The sequence below is a fragment of the Elephantulus edwardii genome, unplaced genomic scaffold (genome assembly GCF_000299155.1).
Source record: "Elephantulus edwardii isolate Elephantulus edwardi_28Jun2011 unplaced genomic scaffold, EleEdw1.0 scaffold00108, whole genome shotgun sequence".
Classification (NCBI taxonomy): Eukaryota; Metazoa; Chordata; class Mammalia; order Macroscelidea; family Macroscelididae; genus Elephantulus; species Elephantulus edwardii.
In genome coordinates this window covers 7,144,961-7,162,784 of record NW_006399858.1, presented here as the reverse complement: position 1 = coordinate 7,162,784, position 17,824 = coordinate 7,144,961, and the positions used below count along the sequence as shown (strand labels likewise).

General features: G+C 40.7%; 1 protein-coding gene and 1 pseudogene across 1 annotated transcript in view; one reads left to right on the top strand and one right to left on the bottom strand.

Annotated features, from left to right (window-relative positions):
* PRUNE2 (prune homolog 2 (Drosophila)) overlaps positions 1-17,824 on the bottom strand; it is a 435,757-nt gene that overhangs the window by 13,610 nt on the left and 404,323 nt on the right. Inside the window, exons 14-17 of the mRNA XM_006891999.1 lie at positions 12,874-13,047; positions 9,521-9,529; positions 4,445-4,547; positions 3,686-3,817 (exon numbers count right to left, since the gene is read on the bottom strand). Coding sequence (XP_006892061.1) covers positions 3,686-3,817; positions 4,445-4,547; positions 9,521-9,529; positions 12,874-13,047 — 418 coding nt within the window. The remainder of the gene's footprint in view (positions 1-3,685; positions 3,818-4,444; positions 4,548-9,520; positions 9,530-12,873; positions 13,048-17,824) is intronic.
* On the top strand, positions 16,004-16,502 carry LOC102847622 (annotated as a pseudogene).

Below are 17,824 nucleotides of genomic sequence, written 5' to 3'. Positions count from 1 at the left end.
TGAAAAATAGGAAAATAAAATTACTATTAACCTTTCCCCCTAAGAATTACAATAGAAAAATACATAACCAAATAAGAATACATGTAATTTTAGGGTATTCTATGCAAGTTATCATTACCTGGTAGGAAGGTTTAGAGTGAATATTATTAACAACAACATAAATGTTTTGTGGGTTGTTTGTTTGTTTGTTTGGTTGGTTGGTTTTGACTGACTACAGTGTACTTTATTGATGGTACATGACAAGATGGGCTCTCTAAGCCTCTCTCCTTTCTCAGGGGGACTGGATGGAAACTGTGTCAAGGATGTGAGATTCTTAGTGTCGGGGGCGGGGGGATCCAGTTGGGGCAAGGACTCCTCAGTAGCTAAGGGTGTGTGTGTGTGTGTGTGTGTGTGTGTGTGTGTGTGTGTGTGTCCTAGTGCTATTGCTGAGTCTGGTGGTCCACAGGGCTCTTTATTCTTTGGAGGCAATATGGACCATGAGGTCGACCAGCTAGTTGCTGTAGCCAAATTCTTTGTCATACTAGGAAATGAGTTTGACAAAGTGATTGTTCAGGGCAATGCCAGCCCCACCCCAGGTGGAAGAATGGCTGTTACTGTTAAAGTCACAGGAGACAATCTGGTCTTCAGTGTATCCCAGGGTACCTTTTAGGGGCCCTTTGGTTGCCTGCTTTTCTACTTTCTTGATGTCATCATATTTGGAAGCTTTCTCCAGATGACAGGTCAGATCCATGGCTGACATGTTGTGGAGGTGAGGACATGGAAAGCCATGCCAGTAAGTTTCCCATCCAGTTCAGGGATGACCTTACCCACAACCTTGGTAGTGCCAGTAGATGCAGGGATGATATTCTGGACAACTCCATGGGCATCACACCACAGCTTTCCAGAGGGGCCATCTTTAGTCTTCTAGGTGACAATGATGGCATGGACTGTGGTTATGAGTCCCTCTACAATGCCAATGTTGCCATGCATGACTTTGACCAAGGAGGCCAAGCAATTGATGGTGCAGGAGGCATTGCTGACAATCTTGAGAGAGTTGTCATACTTCTTACTCATGGCTCACACCCATCATAAACATGGGAGCATCAGCAGAAGTAGCAGAGATTGGTACCCATTTGGCACCACACTTAAGTGAGCCCCATGTTTCTCCAATACTGTGAAGATACCAGTGGACTCCACAACATAAACAGCACCAGCATCACCCCACTTGATGTTGGCAGGATCTCATTCCTGGAAGGTAGTGATGGCTTTCCCATTGATGACAAGCGTCCCATTCTCAGCTTTAACATTGCCATTGAACTTACCATGGGTAGAATTATTAAGGAACATATAGAACATGTACTTGAGGTAAATAAAGAGGTCATTGATGGCAACAACATCCACTTTACCAGAGTTAACAGCAAGCCTGCTCACCAGGCATCCAATGTGGCCAAATCAGTTTACTCTGACCTTCACCATTGTGTCTCAGGGGTGTGGCTGAGGCTACACGAGAAGATCGATGAGGAGCCAACACAAATGTTTTTTCTGAGACATAATTAGAAATTTGGGCAAGTCAGATGTAATTTCCAAGAAGAAGAAAAAAATGTAAGATAGGAAGGTGTATTCTTGGAGTACATGTATGTACAGCCATTATGACACATTTTGCCTAAATAATGGTGTCTCTCTGGAGACTAAGGTGTGCTTGATACAGGCCATGGTCTTTGCAATCGCTTGTTATGCATCAGAGAGTTGGACAATGACTAGGGAGGACAGAAGGAGAGTTGATGCCTTTGAGCTGTGGTGCTGGAGAAGAGTACTGAATGTACCATGGACTGCCAGGAAAACAAACAGATTCATCTTGGAGAGGATTAAATCAAGCTACTCCTTGGAGGCAAGGATTCTGGGGCTTCGTCTGACATATTTTGGACATGTTGCCAGGAGGGACGGGTCCTTGGAGAGGGACATCATGCTTGGGAGGGTGGAGGGACGGCGCAGGAGGGGAAGACCCTCTATGAGATGGATTGATTCGGTGACTGGGGTAATCGGGATGGGTGTGTCAGAGGCAGTGCGGTTGGCGCAGGATAGAGCAGGGTTTAGGGCTGTTGTGCATAGGGTCGCTGAGTCGCAAACGACTCGACAGCACATAACAACAACAATGCTTTTTCCATCTGAGAGGATATCTCTACTTTTTTTGAGCACATACACACTCAGTAGCAACTTAGACAAGTTATTCAATATCATTGAGTCTTGATTTCATCTGTATAAGGCAACTCAAAGACCAAAAAACTCAAACTCATTGTGGGCATGTCAGTTCTCACTTACACTGACTTTCCGTTGAATATCTGAGGCTGTAAGTCCAATGACAAGAGACTGACTGCCATCTTTCTCCTGCCATGCCTATGGTGCTTTCAAACCGCTGGAGGTGCACTGCATTGTGGTTAGCAACCCAACAGCCACCAGGGCGCTTATAATCAACCAGTAAAAGTATGCCAACATGGCTGTCTGGCCTTAACATAATTACTTCCATGTTACTGAGTTTCAGATACATTTCTCAGCATTGATGATGCTACTTTCAAAGGCTTAGATGATAAAGTGGATCTGTGAGCAGTAGGGGTACTCATGTGTTGTTATTTGAGGAGTCACATCTAAGGGGATTCCATACACACAGACATCAAACATACGTAATTTCTCTGCAGATAGCAAGAAAATGTTTTGTTCTACTAAAATAAATATGAATTCCAATTCACACAAAGTTAGTATATGAAGCAGTGGTTAACTTTTCATCTACATTAACAGAGAATGTTGATAAAAACATAAAAACTATTCAAATTATAGTAGTTACAATATAGCTAGGTGGCAAAGTCATGCAGTGTCAGTGAAAAATCATAGGCATGTTGTTTTACCAGCTCAAAATGCAACTCCATGAGGAAACTGCATATATAGAGATTAAAACAGATTTGATCAAACTTGAGAATACAATATTTTAAGAAATCTTGGGAAGATTTACTCTATCTCAAAGTTGGAGAACTAAGCAATAAGGAAATTATTTTTTATAACTAATTATTTTATTTTTTATAATTATGATTTAATAGTAGATGAATAATTCAAACACTCATACTATGTACTGGAAGCAGGAGCGGCATCCACTTCTGAAATGGCTTGCCTCTGGAAACTCTATGTACGAACAGTGCTCAGGCTGTTCGTTCATAGGGTCGCTATGAGTTGTCTATGACTCGACGGCATCAAACAACAACAACAACATACTCTGTAACTACACCTTTGGTAGATTAAAACGGATTTTAATCTACAAGCATTCCTCATCCCTATTGTGGGTTCAGTTCCAGATCTCAGCAATGAAGTGAATATCCTGAATATCCCAATAAAATTAAGTCAAATGGACTTTTTTATTTCCTCAGTACAAATTTAAGTTATGCTTATAGTGTACTGTAGTCTATTCAGGATGCATAGCATTATGGAAATGTTTTGAAATAGTGTGAAAATCACCAAAATGTGACACTGAGACCCAAAGTGAGCACATGCTATTGGAAAAATGGTGCCTATAAACATGGTCAACAAGGGATTGCCACCAATCTTTAATTTGTAAAGAAACACTAACTGTGAAATGCAATAAGGAAATGTGCAATAAAAATAGGTATGCCTGTAGAAGTGAGGGAGTCAAAACAGAGATTAAGTAATCATGCCCAAATACCGTCTGTCAATCATCTGGTAGCATTTCTTCATCCAGCCTAGCCCTGGCATCTTTCGTCTTGGGGTTGCACCATTCAAATACACAATCATATAGTCTTCGGCTACCATCAACTCCAAAGTGCTTATTACATATCTGATCACAAGAAGGCAGAGAAGAGTTTTAGTTCCCACAAGAAATGCTTCATTCCACTTTTACTATAATTACATAACAGTTAAATCACAAGGAGTATGGCATTTAGAACATTTAGAATTGTTGTGCATATTACCTTTTCACCTTGAAAAGAATATAGTTACCTGCTGAGATCATTTCCATGTGAGTGAGTATTGCTCATTTATTCCTTGAGTTATCTTTTTTATGCAGGTACATTAGTAAAATATTTAGATTAGAAACCTGACGTTCCAAAATGTCAACAATGTTATCAAATATTAAAGGCAACTAAGATTAATAAGCGCAGATAAAAACCAAGTCAGGTTATTGCCAGTTGACTAAGAACATGTTATCAGGGAACAAAAATAATACTTCACCCAATAGAAATGTTACATGCTGGCCAAAATGTGTTCATTTAGTTTTCAATCTATTCTCCTGACTTCAGAGCTCCTATGGAGATTTAGTCTCCTGAGCCATGTTTTCTCCTTGATAAGGAGTTCATTGACTTTTTAAAAGAGTCTGAGGATATTCTCTTGTAATTAAAGGCACTCTATCTGCCATTCCATGCCCACTGTGATTAATTCAAAGCACTTTGTCATAAGGATCACTCACAGGAAAAGATTTTCCATGACATAGTGGTAGTCCGCCCGACTGCTGTCTGGCAGAAAACAGGCAGCAAACACAATGATGGCATTTAGACCGTCCCCATAGTATCCTGGGGGACAAACAAAAAAGACATTTGTAACCAAGTGAAAGCTTTTAGCAAGAACATATTTAACCTACAGGATAAATCAGAAAGTCTTGGAGAGTGTGTGTATGTGAATAAAATAGAAAAATCTCTAAAAGAGCTTTCTGTATTCATAATTATAGATCCTATTTCTTTACATCTATGCACATAGAATAGTATATTAATGGATACATATGCTAGATAGGGTCTTAAACAGAGGCAATTCCCAATTATGATGTAGTTCTGTCCCATTGACTCTTGTCATAAGCTGGTTTACGGGTTTTCCAATTTTTATTATTGTTTTTTATTATCAGTATGTTTAGAAATTCAGTCTTTGGAGGTTGAAAACATCACAGGTAAATTTATATCATTGAATATGGGCATACATACAAAGAAAATAAAGGAATCATAAAAGGTAATGAGGGCTAAACCAAGTTCATCATAATTCAAATGTGCTTTAAATTGAGGGCTCCTTGTGCACAGTAAAAACATTGCTGCATATCCATATGTGCAAATATTGATATTATGGATGTTTTAATGTGTTAAGTGTAGTATTAATGTTGTTGTTGCTGATTGCCACTGAATCGATGACGACCCATAGCGACTTTGTGAACAAAAAAAATGCGAAGTCTTTCTAGAACTATTGTCATTTCTCCAAGTTCACTGAATTTCCATAGGCAGGTAATTTAGGAAGTGGATGCCACTCCTGCTTCCAAACCAATCTTAAACTGGGAGCTCTGTCCACCATGGGCAATCGTTATGGCATTTAACACTCAAAATACATAAGGCTCATCATCATAGCAAACTCAGATTAGGTCAATATGGCAAAATGACAGAAGACTATTGTATGATTTAAAGGTCTTTTCCTCCAAAATATAACAACACTAGGCCTTCTCGAAATTTAAAAAACACAAGGTACTCCATGAGGCCCTTCATTCCACACTCCTTCACAGCCAAACATTCCCATTGGCTCTTACCAAAGCAGAGGTGCCCGTCCTAGTCATGAATGGCCTTTACAAATAATCAACAGATGAGAAGCCAACACTTTTTGACCTATAGATTTCTAATTCATGTAAAACTATTTAAAAAGTTAATTTATATAATATTTCCTTCCTTTAATGGTAAAGAAAGGGGTTTTCTTTCCTCATTATCTTATTTCAAGCTTAAACTCCAGTTAATTTAAAGGGAAAGTTTAGTCGTTGAACTATACTACAGTCTCAGATATACACACAACAGAATAGATAGCACCTTTCTTTTCATTTCAGTGTCTATGGTGCGCTTGCCTATGGGTCTCCTGGGACTTCTGGACTTGATAAGGTCTAGGGCACCCATAGAAAGTTCTGACTAGGCTGAAAACAACAGGATGCAGGATTCAGAGTTGTATCTCTTAAAGAAAAAGGCTAACTCAAGAAGAGTACTACTTTTCTTAAATTTTATGAAGACTTGTACTTTTGAGGAAAACTTTAGAATTGCTTCCTAGTAACATGGGGTAATGGGCACTGTTTTCAGGTGGTAGTGAGAAAATAAGGGGGGAAATGGAAGCAAGTGTGAGCATTGAAATAATTTAGGGTCAAGGTCAACGTAAATACATCTTACAACACTTACCCATTCTCTGAAAGCGCTCAAGTAACTGTGGCTTTGCTCTATCTTTTAAGTAAACTCTAGGCCTCCTTGGAGGTCACCTTTGAAATTCACAGCAGCTGCTGGTAAAAGCCCTTCAGGCAGGTGTGGAAAAGCTTCTGAGCTGTCCACACTTAATATGTGGAAATGATGCACTGTATTTTCATATTTTTTATATTCCCTGTTACATACTTGTAAATTCTGTCATATACATTTTCTGGACTTTAGAGTTATCAAATAAAGATGTCTTTAAAGTTTTGAGTTAAAGGACAGAACACACCCTCATGGTTGACCCTCCCAGAACTCACCCTGATTAATGTTTTTTTTTTTCCACAAACTCTAAATATCCTTTCTGGAGACTACCATGGCAGTAACATAGTAGTTGAGAATTGCTTTGCAAGAGCTTAACTTGAAAAGAACTTTAATGAGTTGTTCTAAACAAAGAGTATGACTTGACGGGGGGCGGGGGGGGAGGCGGAGGGAGAAAGATAGCAACTAAAAATACACCAAATTATGGGTTGGTTGTATTACTAATTTGAGGTTGTTGTGTGCAGTGTTTATAGTACATATTACCTATGTAAAGGATATACTTTAGATACAGATGTTACCTAAATAAGTATATACCCGGTGTAAATATATACAAGTTTGTGGAACAAAGCTGTAATAGTTTTCCCCTGCGAGTTTTGCTTTCATTTCCACAATTTCCAATACGCATTTATCAGCTTCCATTTACTATGCAATATGAAAGGAAATGACAGGGGAAGGAAGTTCACCTATGTATCTAAATAGAAATCCACAAAAGAGGTGATGGTTTAGCTAATGAGTGTGCTGCCAATACAAAGGCATGTGGTTCAAATCCACTAGCTGCTTCATGGAAGAAAGATGGGCAATCTCCTCCTGTACAATTTTCTGTTTCTGAAAACTCACTAGAGGGTCACTTATTACATCACCACTACCACCAACAGGTATGAGACCACAAATGTATGTGACAGACACAGAACAGTAACAAAGACTCAGTTAATGAAAAGAGATCATATTTAATGGTCTATTTAAAAAAGTATTTGGTCAGCAGTATGGGGCTGGAATTCAGGTTGGAAGTCTACTGGAATGGCCAGATTCTGCAGAAGTTTGTTTTCTGGTTCCGGTGAGGAATATTGGATGTAAGTTGGTTGTATTTGGCCTCCTATTTAAAAATACATTTGGGCTCTCAGGCCTATGGCCCTCAGACCTGGTTTTAATTGTTTTTTATCAAATATTCTTCTAAGTGGTATAGCAATGGTCTGTTCATTAGATCTGAGTCTAACTTAAAAAACCAAGAGAGAAGCTTCCTTTCCAAAGCGTCTCCCTAAATGTTGTTGCCTGGCTTCAGGCAGTCCTGATGCCACAGTGCCTGCTGCCAACTGAGCCCGCCAGCTCTCTGGGGATAGTCTCCTCCGGTAACAATGGACAGCTGGGCAGTGTCTGCTGGAAAGACGTGCAGCCCAGAAAGCACAGGGGAGCGATGTAATGATTCACAGCAGTGGGTTCAGTCTGTTCAGCTGCTGGACTCAGAATAATGATCCAGATCATGACTAATCAGTTAATTTGGCTTCCTTACCTGTTTCTAAAGAAGTGCTGAGCCTAAGGTTTATAAACATTACTGGAAAAGTCATCTTAAATGATCATTCAATTCTTTGAGCCATTACTGTCTGTCCTTGCCATGTAGTGTGCATTTCAAGGTAAGACATGTTTTTTTATGTAAATTACTGATGTACACAAACAAAATGGATTTTTTTTTTTAATGTCTAGATTCTACAGAGGTGTGTTTTCTGGTTCTGGTGAGGATTAGGGTGGAATGTTTGCTATTGGGCGGAGTTGATTGTATCTGGTATCCTATTTAAAAAAGTATTTGGTCAGCAGTATGGGGCTGGAAGTTGACTGGAATGGCCAGATTCTACAGAGGTTTGTTTTCTGGTTCTGGTGAGGATTAGGGTGGAATGTTAACTACTTTTGGGTGTGAGTTGGTTGTATTTGACCTCCCATTTAAAAATGCATTTGGGCCCTCAGGCTGATTTTAATTGTTTTTGGCCAAACATTCTTCTAAGTGGTATAGCACTAGCCTGTCCATTTGCTATACAGAGGTAACTCTGGTTGCTGTGATGCTAAACACTGTGACACTGATGTGCCAAATGTGATAACAGTTACTCAAGGTAGACAGTGTTTAGTGGAACTTGCAGATTAAAACAAGCTTGGAAGCAGGAGTGGCATCCACTTCTGAAATAGCTTGCCTCTGGAAACCCTATGAACTTGGAGAAATGATGAAAGTTATACAAGTGTTCAGGTCTTTCATTCATAGGGTCACTATGAGTAATCTGCGACTCTATGGCACCTAACTTTTAACTAGGACAAAGCAGGAGGAGGATGGGTAATCTCTTCCTATGCAATTAACTGCCTCTGAAAACCTGCCAAAAGGTCAGCATGGGTCAATGGTACACAACAACAACAACAACAACATTTAAGTAGGAAGGACACAAAAATCCCACCGTCCCTGAATTGATTTTGACCCTCCGTCAGATTCCAAAGCCATACATTTTACGAGGAGGGGCCTGACTGCCTCATTTTTCTCCTGTAGAGCAACTGCTGAGTTCAAACTGCCAACCCTCTGATTAGCAGCCTGACACTGACCCTATCACAACACCAGAACTCCATGTGGAAAAGGAAGATATGTCAAAAGAGATAAGAGAAAACAGGAAAAGGAGATAATGTAAGAAAGGAAATAATAATAAAAAAAAAAAAACATTTCCACATTGAGTTTTCCTCCTGAACCAAGAGTTGACCGCATTGTTGTCAGCCTTTGGTGATTTTCAGATAGTAATTTCTGTCAAAGCGCAATTAGGAGGATGAATTGGGACCATTTGCTTCTTGTCCCTTCCAGATGCCTCCAAGGGAGTCCGTGGAACCTTCAGTTTCTGTTCTAAGCAGAGAGTGCACACCAGTGAAGATACCTGTTGGCTACAGCACAATCCATTTCAGGACTATTCTTTTTAAAACTTACCCTATTGAACTCTAGTTTTAATAAGCAGAGAGTGAACGTTGTTAGGGCCAATGTGCTGAGGGGTCTAAGTCACCCCACCTTGCTCCTTCCGAGACCCTCCAAGGCAGTGGTGGTAAACCTTACCTGGCATAAGACAGGGAGACATGGAAGGGATGGAACACAAGTTTGCTGGCCAGCAAATGGAATGGAGACAGAGGAGAGATGCCACAGTCGCACCAAACATACACACAGACACACACACCAGGGAGCAACTCTTCTCATTCTTCCCAGGATCATTTTTCCCCAGGAACACTGCAGAGAAGATTACCTGAATCTCCTATAATGAAATAAGAGAAGTAAAAAAAGAAAGAAAGAAACTCCTTGTTACAATGCTTTGACATGACTGTCCTTGGTTATTTATGTGCTCTCAGCTCCAAGTTTAAACTAGGCAGTTTTAGTCTCAAGGTGATCCTCCACCCAACCAACAACTGACTGATCAAAGTCACACCCACCTGTCCTTGCTTCTTTATTTAAGTTGTGGGCAGACATGCTGTACAGGCACTAATCAACCAGCTGCCACTGAGCCATTCTGAAGCCTGCTAACCTTCCATGGGTCATGGCAGGCCGTGTTCCAACAGGCTTTTCAACACTTGATTTCGGGAAATGGATTTTCAGACTTTCTTTTGAGTACTTGAACTGCTGACCTTTCAGTTAGCAGACAAGTGCTCAACCATTTACACCCTGGAGGGGTTCCGTGGGTTACAGTATGTGAACACTGGCTTTAGGACAGTGACAGTTATACTGATTAAGTAACTGAGGTCCTGAGAAGTTAACGTGAGGTAACCAAAGTGTCAAAACAAAACAAAAAACCAAGCAAAAACAACAACAACAACAACTCAAGCTCACTGCCTTTGAATTGGAACTGACTCATAGGTGGCCCTAAAGTGGATTTTCTGAGACCACAATTTTCATAGGAGAAGACTGTCCATGTTTTCTCTTTGAACAGCTGGTGGATTCAAACAGAAAAGTGCTACCTTTGGGTTAGGAACACAACTTCCTATGGACCATGCCATCCGAGCTCCCTAACCCAGGCCTAGTAAGATCTAGCAGGTGTCAAAGACGAACAGGCCCACGTCACTGTTCTTAGTGCAGTCAGGGCCCTGGGAAGCATCTCCTACCAAGATCACTGAAGCAAAAACAGGCTGAACTGTTTGCTTAAATACTCCTGGCCTGCCCCGTATTCCCGACTGGCAGGGCTACTCCTCAGCATCTAGCCTTGCTTCTGGTGTACACAACTCCCCACCACACCCACCTTGCTTGTACTGCAGAGAACACTTGTTACTTTGCTGCTGGCCTGAGTAGGGAAACTTCCTCATAGCAAAATGCAAAAGGTCACAAGGTCAATGCTCACTATGAACTGCTAATTTTTAAATGTTCCTCAGAATCCAGGATGACAAGCTCAATTAGTTATTAACTAAGGGCTATCGCTTTACCATCATTAAAGTCTGAGAAAGCAGTATTTGCCATAAAGAAGAAAGCACAGCTTGGGTCAATTCAGAAGTCGCACCTGAGCTTATCATTCATTACCACAGAGAACAAAAAAGCCGTTCAGGGTGTAGGAGAAGGTGGCATCTCGTTAACGCCCAGGGTGGGTACAGCCAAAGGCACAGTCATGCAGCTGGTGCAAGGCGGAACTGGGGAGAAAGAATGTGCTTCTCCCTTCAAAATAAACAGGACAGTCACACAGACAAAAAAATGAGGGGAAAAAATTTAGAAAAGAGAATGACCTTAGGACACAGAAAGGAGAGGTGTGGATGCCGAGGAGAGGGTTAGAAGGAATGGAGAACACAGCAAACCAGGTGAGGTCTGTGGTCTGAGGGGAATTTGCCCTCTACCACCTCAGGCCACAGGCCCATATCCTCAACACCCACCCTGCTCTCCCGATTTCAGCGAGCACAGGTAGCAGAGTCTCCTGAGGTAATGAACAATAACTCCACCTCAGGAAAGGGGCCCACAGTGAGGCGGCCTCCCTCACAACAAGGGTGCTCTTATGAACTGAAGGGTAGAAATGTTTATTGAGATTACCACTGGGACACTGATTTATACTGACAGACTTTACATTTATACTGACAGCTTTACATTTTTTTTTTAAAACCAAACCAAGCACCACTGACTTTTATAAGCAGTCTTTTAAAATTTTCTTTTGAAAGTGCTGTCCAAAAAGCAAATAGGCCAAAAAATATCTCATGGGTGGTGCAAAAATGGCTGAGCTTTCTGGGAAGATTTGACAAGGTTCAGCTTTTCATTGAAAAATGTCAACTGTGTCTGTCACTTTAAATTAGCTCCTTATTTCCAGTAAGACTAGGTCAATCATCATTTCAACGCTGAAAGGCCTCAGAGGAAAGGCCCAACGCTGTCACCCCTGAGCCGTGCTACCTTTTCACTGAGGGAGTTCTTCCTCAGGACAGCTTCGTGTATGTCAGAAAAGATGAGGGCTCCAAGGGGTTTTCAGTGGCTGAGATTTGGAAGGAGATGACCATTCCTGTCTTCCTTTGGATGAACTCAGACTGCTTGGCCTTTAAACTTATTGCATCATCCAGGACTTCTGCTCAAATAGTGAGGCAATAAAAAAAGGTGACGGGCAGGGGCAGCCTGTCATAGTTGGGTTCCCTGGGGGGGGGTCCTGATATTACACTGTGATTGTAAGACACAGGATGGTGTAAAATCTGCTGGTGGAGGAGGGCTTGACTGAAATAACAAAATGTTCTTCTGCCCTTAGAAAACAAGCAATGCATTTACTGCAGTGGCACGTCCTTATTTCCCTGTCTTAATTAGGGGAGAGACAGAAGAGGGAACAATGATTGTCATGTCAGCTTGTACTTTCTCTGGAACAGCTGGGTGTTGAGGGTGGTGCTTGGGACAGCAGGAAAGGAAGGCATGCAGCAGAAATCATGGACCTGTTTATGTTTTCTCAAGGTGATGCTATTAAATATGTTGCTTGTGCTTCTCTGACTTTTTATGAACCCAGAATTAATCAAGGCTACATATGCTGCTATAGCCCCAAGACAATACTCGAAATATTAAATGCAGCTGCCTCCCTCCTCTGTCCCTCACTAAGCAGGTGGAGCCTTTGACCAGGGCTGGCTGCTGTCAGGCATGCATTTAAAGGAGTCCCGAAAAGCAAGCTTCAAATATGGGGTCAAGTCGGGTGAAAAATACCAGGCTGACCCTGGAAATGACTTCCTAAAGCTTCTGAAAAGGATTCAGATAAGTTTTAAAAAATAATTTAGAAGTACTTCTGCTGGAACGATCTTAACTACAAGCCAAAGTGTTACATATTGCAGAAGTACTTACTTAGACCCTATTGCCAGTTATTATAAATTCCATGTAGATATTATTAAATTGGATGACCATGGTTTTCCGCAGATTTGCATGGTAAATGTTAATGTTAGATATGGTGTGAAAAGCAATTTTTTACTTTGGAAAGTTATTTTACCATAGCAGACTTTCCCATACTTAAGGGAATTACTTATAATGTTGTATACTAGCCCTCTTGTCTCCATGAGCATTGCTATGGATAGGATATTGGGGATGTCATGTTAGAAAAGACTCTGGCTTTGTTTTCTAATAGAATGATCTGCCCCATCTTCCCATTCCCAGGATTAGTACAAACTTGACTACCTCCGTGTGAAATCACTCTCCTGTAGGGCTCAATGACCTTCATGTCAATCCGCTGCTCTTGCTCTCCAATCACCACCGTCCTCCACAACCGGTTGTCTTCCCGCTCCTCTTCTGCTGTGTATTCTGGAATAGACTCCGACTCTTGACCAGAATCTTTGTTGGCTGTGGTGTCCTCTGGAAAGGAAGCACAGAGCAGGGCTGAAGGAGCAAGCCTTGTACAGCTGAAGGAGTTAAGTGACAAGGTGGCAAACAGCATCTTGGCAGAGCCAGCCTCATAGACCTCCCAGTTTTGGAGAACTCTTACGCAGCCTAACATCATCAGGACCACACAGAAGACATGGATGAAGTTTGATTGATTGGATGAAACAATTGGAAATGGTCATATGGATGGTGGAGATCGGTACAGTGCTAGAGCTGCCTGTGTGGCCTGTCCAGTGGGGTGCAGGCTGGTACTAACTCATCGCTGGCGATGCATGCTAAATGCATTGATGTGTTGATGATTGCGGGTCTTTCTGATGGAGTGAGAGGCTCATTCAATATCCAGGCTTATTTGACCTGGTGTCTGTCCCTGGGCCATATCTCCTGTTTTTTCCTGAGTTCAGTCTTTCAGAGGTCCACAGCTCCAAGGATGTCTCAAGGATGCACTTCCCTTCTGGCAGCAAATCTGGATATAAATTTGCTATTACTTCCTATGAAGTCTGTTTAAAAATATGCTACAGAAAGCTTTTACAGTAAGTAAGAATCAAGCTACTTTGTAGATTAAAAGTACTCCAAGGCCAAAATTTTATAAGGCCCATAGATGCACAGGTGCATAAGACAATATATTGTTTCATCAAGATCAGAGGAAGATTCATCAACAATCTTCAAAATGCAGATGTCACAACCTTGCTTGCTCAAAGTGAGGAGGATGTGAAATACTTACTAAGGAAAATCAGAGTACAGAATTCAGTATGGATTAGAATTCAATGTCAGGGGATAAAAATTGAGACAGAAGTTCAGGAGAGTGAAAAGAAACCCTACCAACTGGGAACAAACATTTGGCAAAGCTATCTCAGACAAGGGTCTACAAAGAAACTTTTACTTAAGAATACTCCTGGGGCTCCAGAAGAAAAAGACTGATAACCTAATCACAAAAATGGGCAAAAGACATGGGAAGATTTCCACAGAGGAAGACATTCAGATAGCCAACAGACACATGAAGAAATGCTCAAAATCACTGGCAATAAGAGAAATGCAAAGCAACACCACAATGAGATACCATCTCACTCCAGCAGCAGTGGCAACGTTTAACAGGACAGCAAGCAATAAATATTGAAGAGGATGTGGAGAAGTGGGAATTCTCATACCCTGTTGGTGGGATTGTAAAATGGTGCCAGTTGCTCTGGAAGACAGTTTGGTATTCCCTCAAAAAGCTGAACATAGAAACTCCATATGATCCAGCTATTCCACTACTAATAATATACTCCAAAAATTATAACTGAGACACAAATGGAGACCTGCATACCAATGTTCACAGAAACATTATTCATCATTGCAAGAACATGAAAACAGCCAAATGTCCAATTACAACTGAATGGATTGAGAAATTGTGGTATATTCACACCATGGAATACTACGCAGTACTCAAGAGCAGTGATTAAAAAAAATACTACATAACTTGGGAGAGGCTGGAGAGCATAATGCTGAGTGAACCAACTCAGTCTTATAAGGACAAATACTGTGTAAGAGCATTATTGATTATTGTAAAAATAGAAGGATAACTAGTAAAACATGAATGGGGAGCCACGTGAGGAAGGGGTGGGAGCAGAAGGGTGAGGATGGATAGGGGACAGTTTAGTGGGTGGAGGATGGGGGTGAACGAAATGGGAAGGACCAGGCAGGGACCTGAAAAGATTAAGTAATGATGGGCAAGGCCCAATGGTGATTGATTTTATAAAACATAATCCATGGGAATGATTATATGAAACACAGTCTCGATGAAGAATATTGTGAAACACAATGTATATGAACTTTGTGCGCAAATTAATTAAAAAAGGGGGGGATTCTCACAACTTGGAAATAAGCGACATCGTGATAAATGGAAATGTCACAGACTTAATTTAACTTGGCCCATATTCAATGCCCATGGAAGCAGCAGTCAAGAAATCAAGGAAGGTACTGTATTGGCAAATCTGCTGCCAAGGATCTCTTTAAAATGCTAAGAAGTAATAACATCACTTTAAAGACTAAGAAGGTGTGCCTGACTCATGCCCTGATATTTTCAATTGCTTCATAAGCATGTAAAGTGGGACAATAAGGAAGACTAAAGAACAGTGATGCTTTTTAATAGTGGTGTTGGCAAGGAAGAGAGAATAGAATCTAGACCGTGAAGAGAATATGTATGTCTTGGACAAGTGCTGCCAGAGCACTCCATAGGAAGATAGAGGCTGAGGCTATGTCTCACATACTTTGGGCATGCTGTTGGTCAGAAGAGGTCTTCATCTGGAAAAGGACATCATGCTGGGGAAATTAGAGGGTCAGTGAAAGGGAGGAGGACTCTCAAAGAGATGGGCTGACACAGAGAATGCAACAATGGGCTTAAAAAAGATTAAAACAATGCAAAATAATGGGCTTAATCAGAGCAGGGGTTGTGAGGATAGCGAAGGATCCAGCAGAGTGACTTAGGGTCTCTAGACCTGGAGCTGACATCAAGGCAACGAACAACAAACAGAGTCCTGCTGAATAGTCTTGGGGTAGAAATTTGCTGCCTATTCTTGTGTATCCAATAAAAGTACCCAAGTTAAGATTTTTGAAAAGAATAGATAGTGATTGTTTCCATTTCTACTAATATAATCAAATACTGTTGTTGTGGCGCCCGGGCCGGGAAGCTGGTGCTGGGCGGGCCGCGGCGGGCGAAGGCAGGAACAGCCGCCTTCGGGGCTGCGATCACGATCACGTGAGGCCTGGCGGTGTTGTGGGAAGAGGCGGCAAGCTGCGGTTGCGGAGGGTCCGGCGAGAGCGTCCCCGGGAAGCGAGCTGGCGAGGGACCACGGAGTAGACTGAGACGTTGAACTTCTCAGAACATGATGGATTGCATATTCATTCTCTAAGTGAACTGTGTGCAGGTCTTTGTCGCAAAGGCCTAAAGAAGATGGCAACTCCCTATGTCCCAGTTCCTATGCCCATAGGAAATTCTTCTTCCAGCTTTACAACCAACAGAAACCAAAGAAGTTCTTCTTTTGGGAGTGTCTCAACAAGCTCAAACTCTTCCAAAGGCCAGTTAGAAGACTCAAATATGTGTACAGAATCTTCTATTGAGTACTCTGCTAGACCAGGAGAAAATGAAGAATAAAATCCTGAAGGCGTCAGCTGGGAAGATAGACCATCTACACCTACTATCTTGGGTTATGAGGTGATGGAAGAAAGAGCTAAATTTACTGTTTACAAAATACTAGTAAAGAAAATCCCAGAAGAAATCTGGGTAGTTTTTAGAAGATACACTGACTTCTCTAGACTTAATGACAAATTAAAAGATGTTTCCAGGCTTTCGATTAGCACTTCCACCAAAACGCTGGTTTAAAGATAATTATAATGCCGACTTCTTAGAAGATAGACAATTAGGATTGCAAGCATTTCTTCAAAACGTGTAACTTTTCGTGAACCCATTTCTTTGACAGGTGGAAGAATTTTTTTGGTTTTGCTGACTGTCAAGTACCACATTTCTAAATCATGAGCAGTAGTATTCACTGATTTTTCTGACTTCAAGTTCTTTGATAGTCTTTGTCTCACTACCAAATCAATACTTGTTTGCCTTTTGCTGCTGCTACCACCAGCACTGATTTTGCTGAGATTTGAAGCCACAATACATTTCACAATAGTATTTTCAAAAGAAAAAGATAACTGTACAACACTGAAGAGACACACATTTTGCAAAAATCAGTGCTGCTGCATACATTGTTATATGGCAAACTGTAGGTAGGAAGCCCAACACATATATAAGTCATTATGTTACAGGTTCTATGTATAGATACAGTACCGTCATACTCCTAGCAGCACAGTTACTTTGTATTCTTTAGAGAGATGTGTGTTGCATATGAAAAACTGTTCTATTTGTGCATTTTGTTCTCCAATGGAGGTTTCTGAATTTTCTTATGGGACCACACAAGTATATGCAGTAAGATTCTGTCTAAACTGAAGTTATGTAGCACATGACTGTATCTTGATGTACATATTAAAAAGATCATTTAAAATTCTGAGATAGATCAATGGCTATTGTTAACCTTTGATCTATAAAGGAGACTACCTTTTACCAAAGTACCAAAATTTTCATTAGTCTTTATCAAAATACATAATAGGTAAAGTATATAACTGTGTTTACTATCCTTGAAAACAATATAATAAATTGGTATATACCTGTTTATTAAAAATTATTCAAGACCTTACAAATGGTTGTAAAAGAACAATCATTAACTATTTAAATCAATGCCATTTTCAGTCTAATAAAACAAGATTTTTGCTAAATTCCAGATATTATAGTGCTATATATGTCTGACACATTTTTAAAATCTGGTCTTTAAGAAGATGATATTTGAAGTTTTGAATGGGTGAAAAATGACCTTGTTATTTAAGTCAACCACTTACCACTTATATTTAGAATTTAGGGGTTTTTTTTCCTTATTTTTATGATGCATTTAATCCCAGTATTATATTCATTTAATAAATTTTTTCTGTACAGCAAAAGCTATGTTATTCAGATATTGAATATCTTTTCCCTCCTCCACTTTTAATGTTCTTCTCATATCCTGATAGCAAGTTATATTTAAATCCAGCTTTTCCCAGGTGTGGAATAGATCTTTGGTTTAATTTTTACCTTTGCACATTTCAGAATCATCTCAGGAACAGGTTTGAGGCCTTGAACACTAATGAGCGAAGACCAGATGAGTTGTGGGAGGATGTCAAAGATATCATTCAG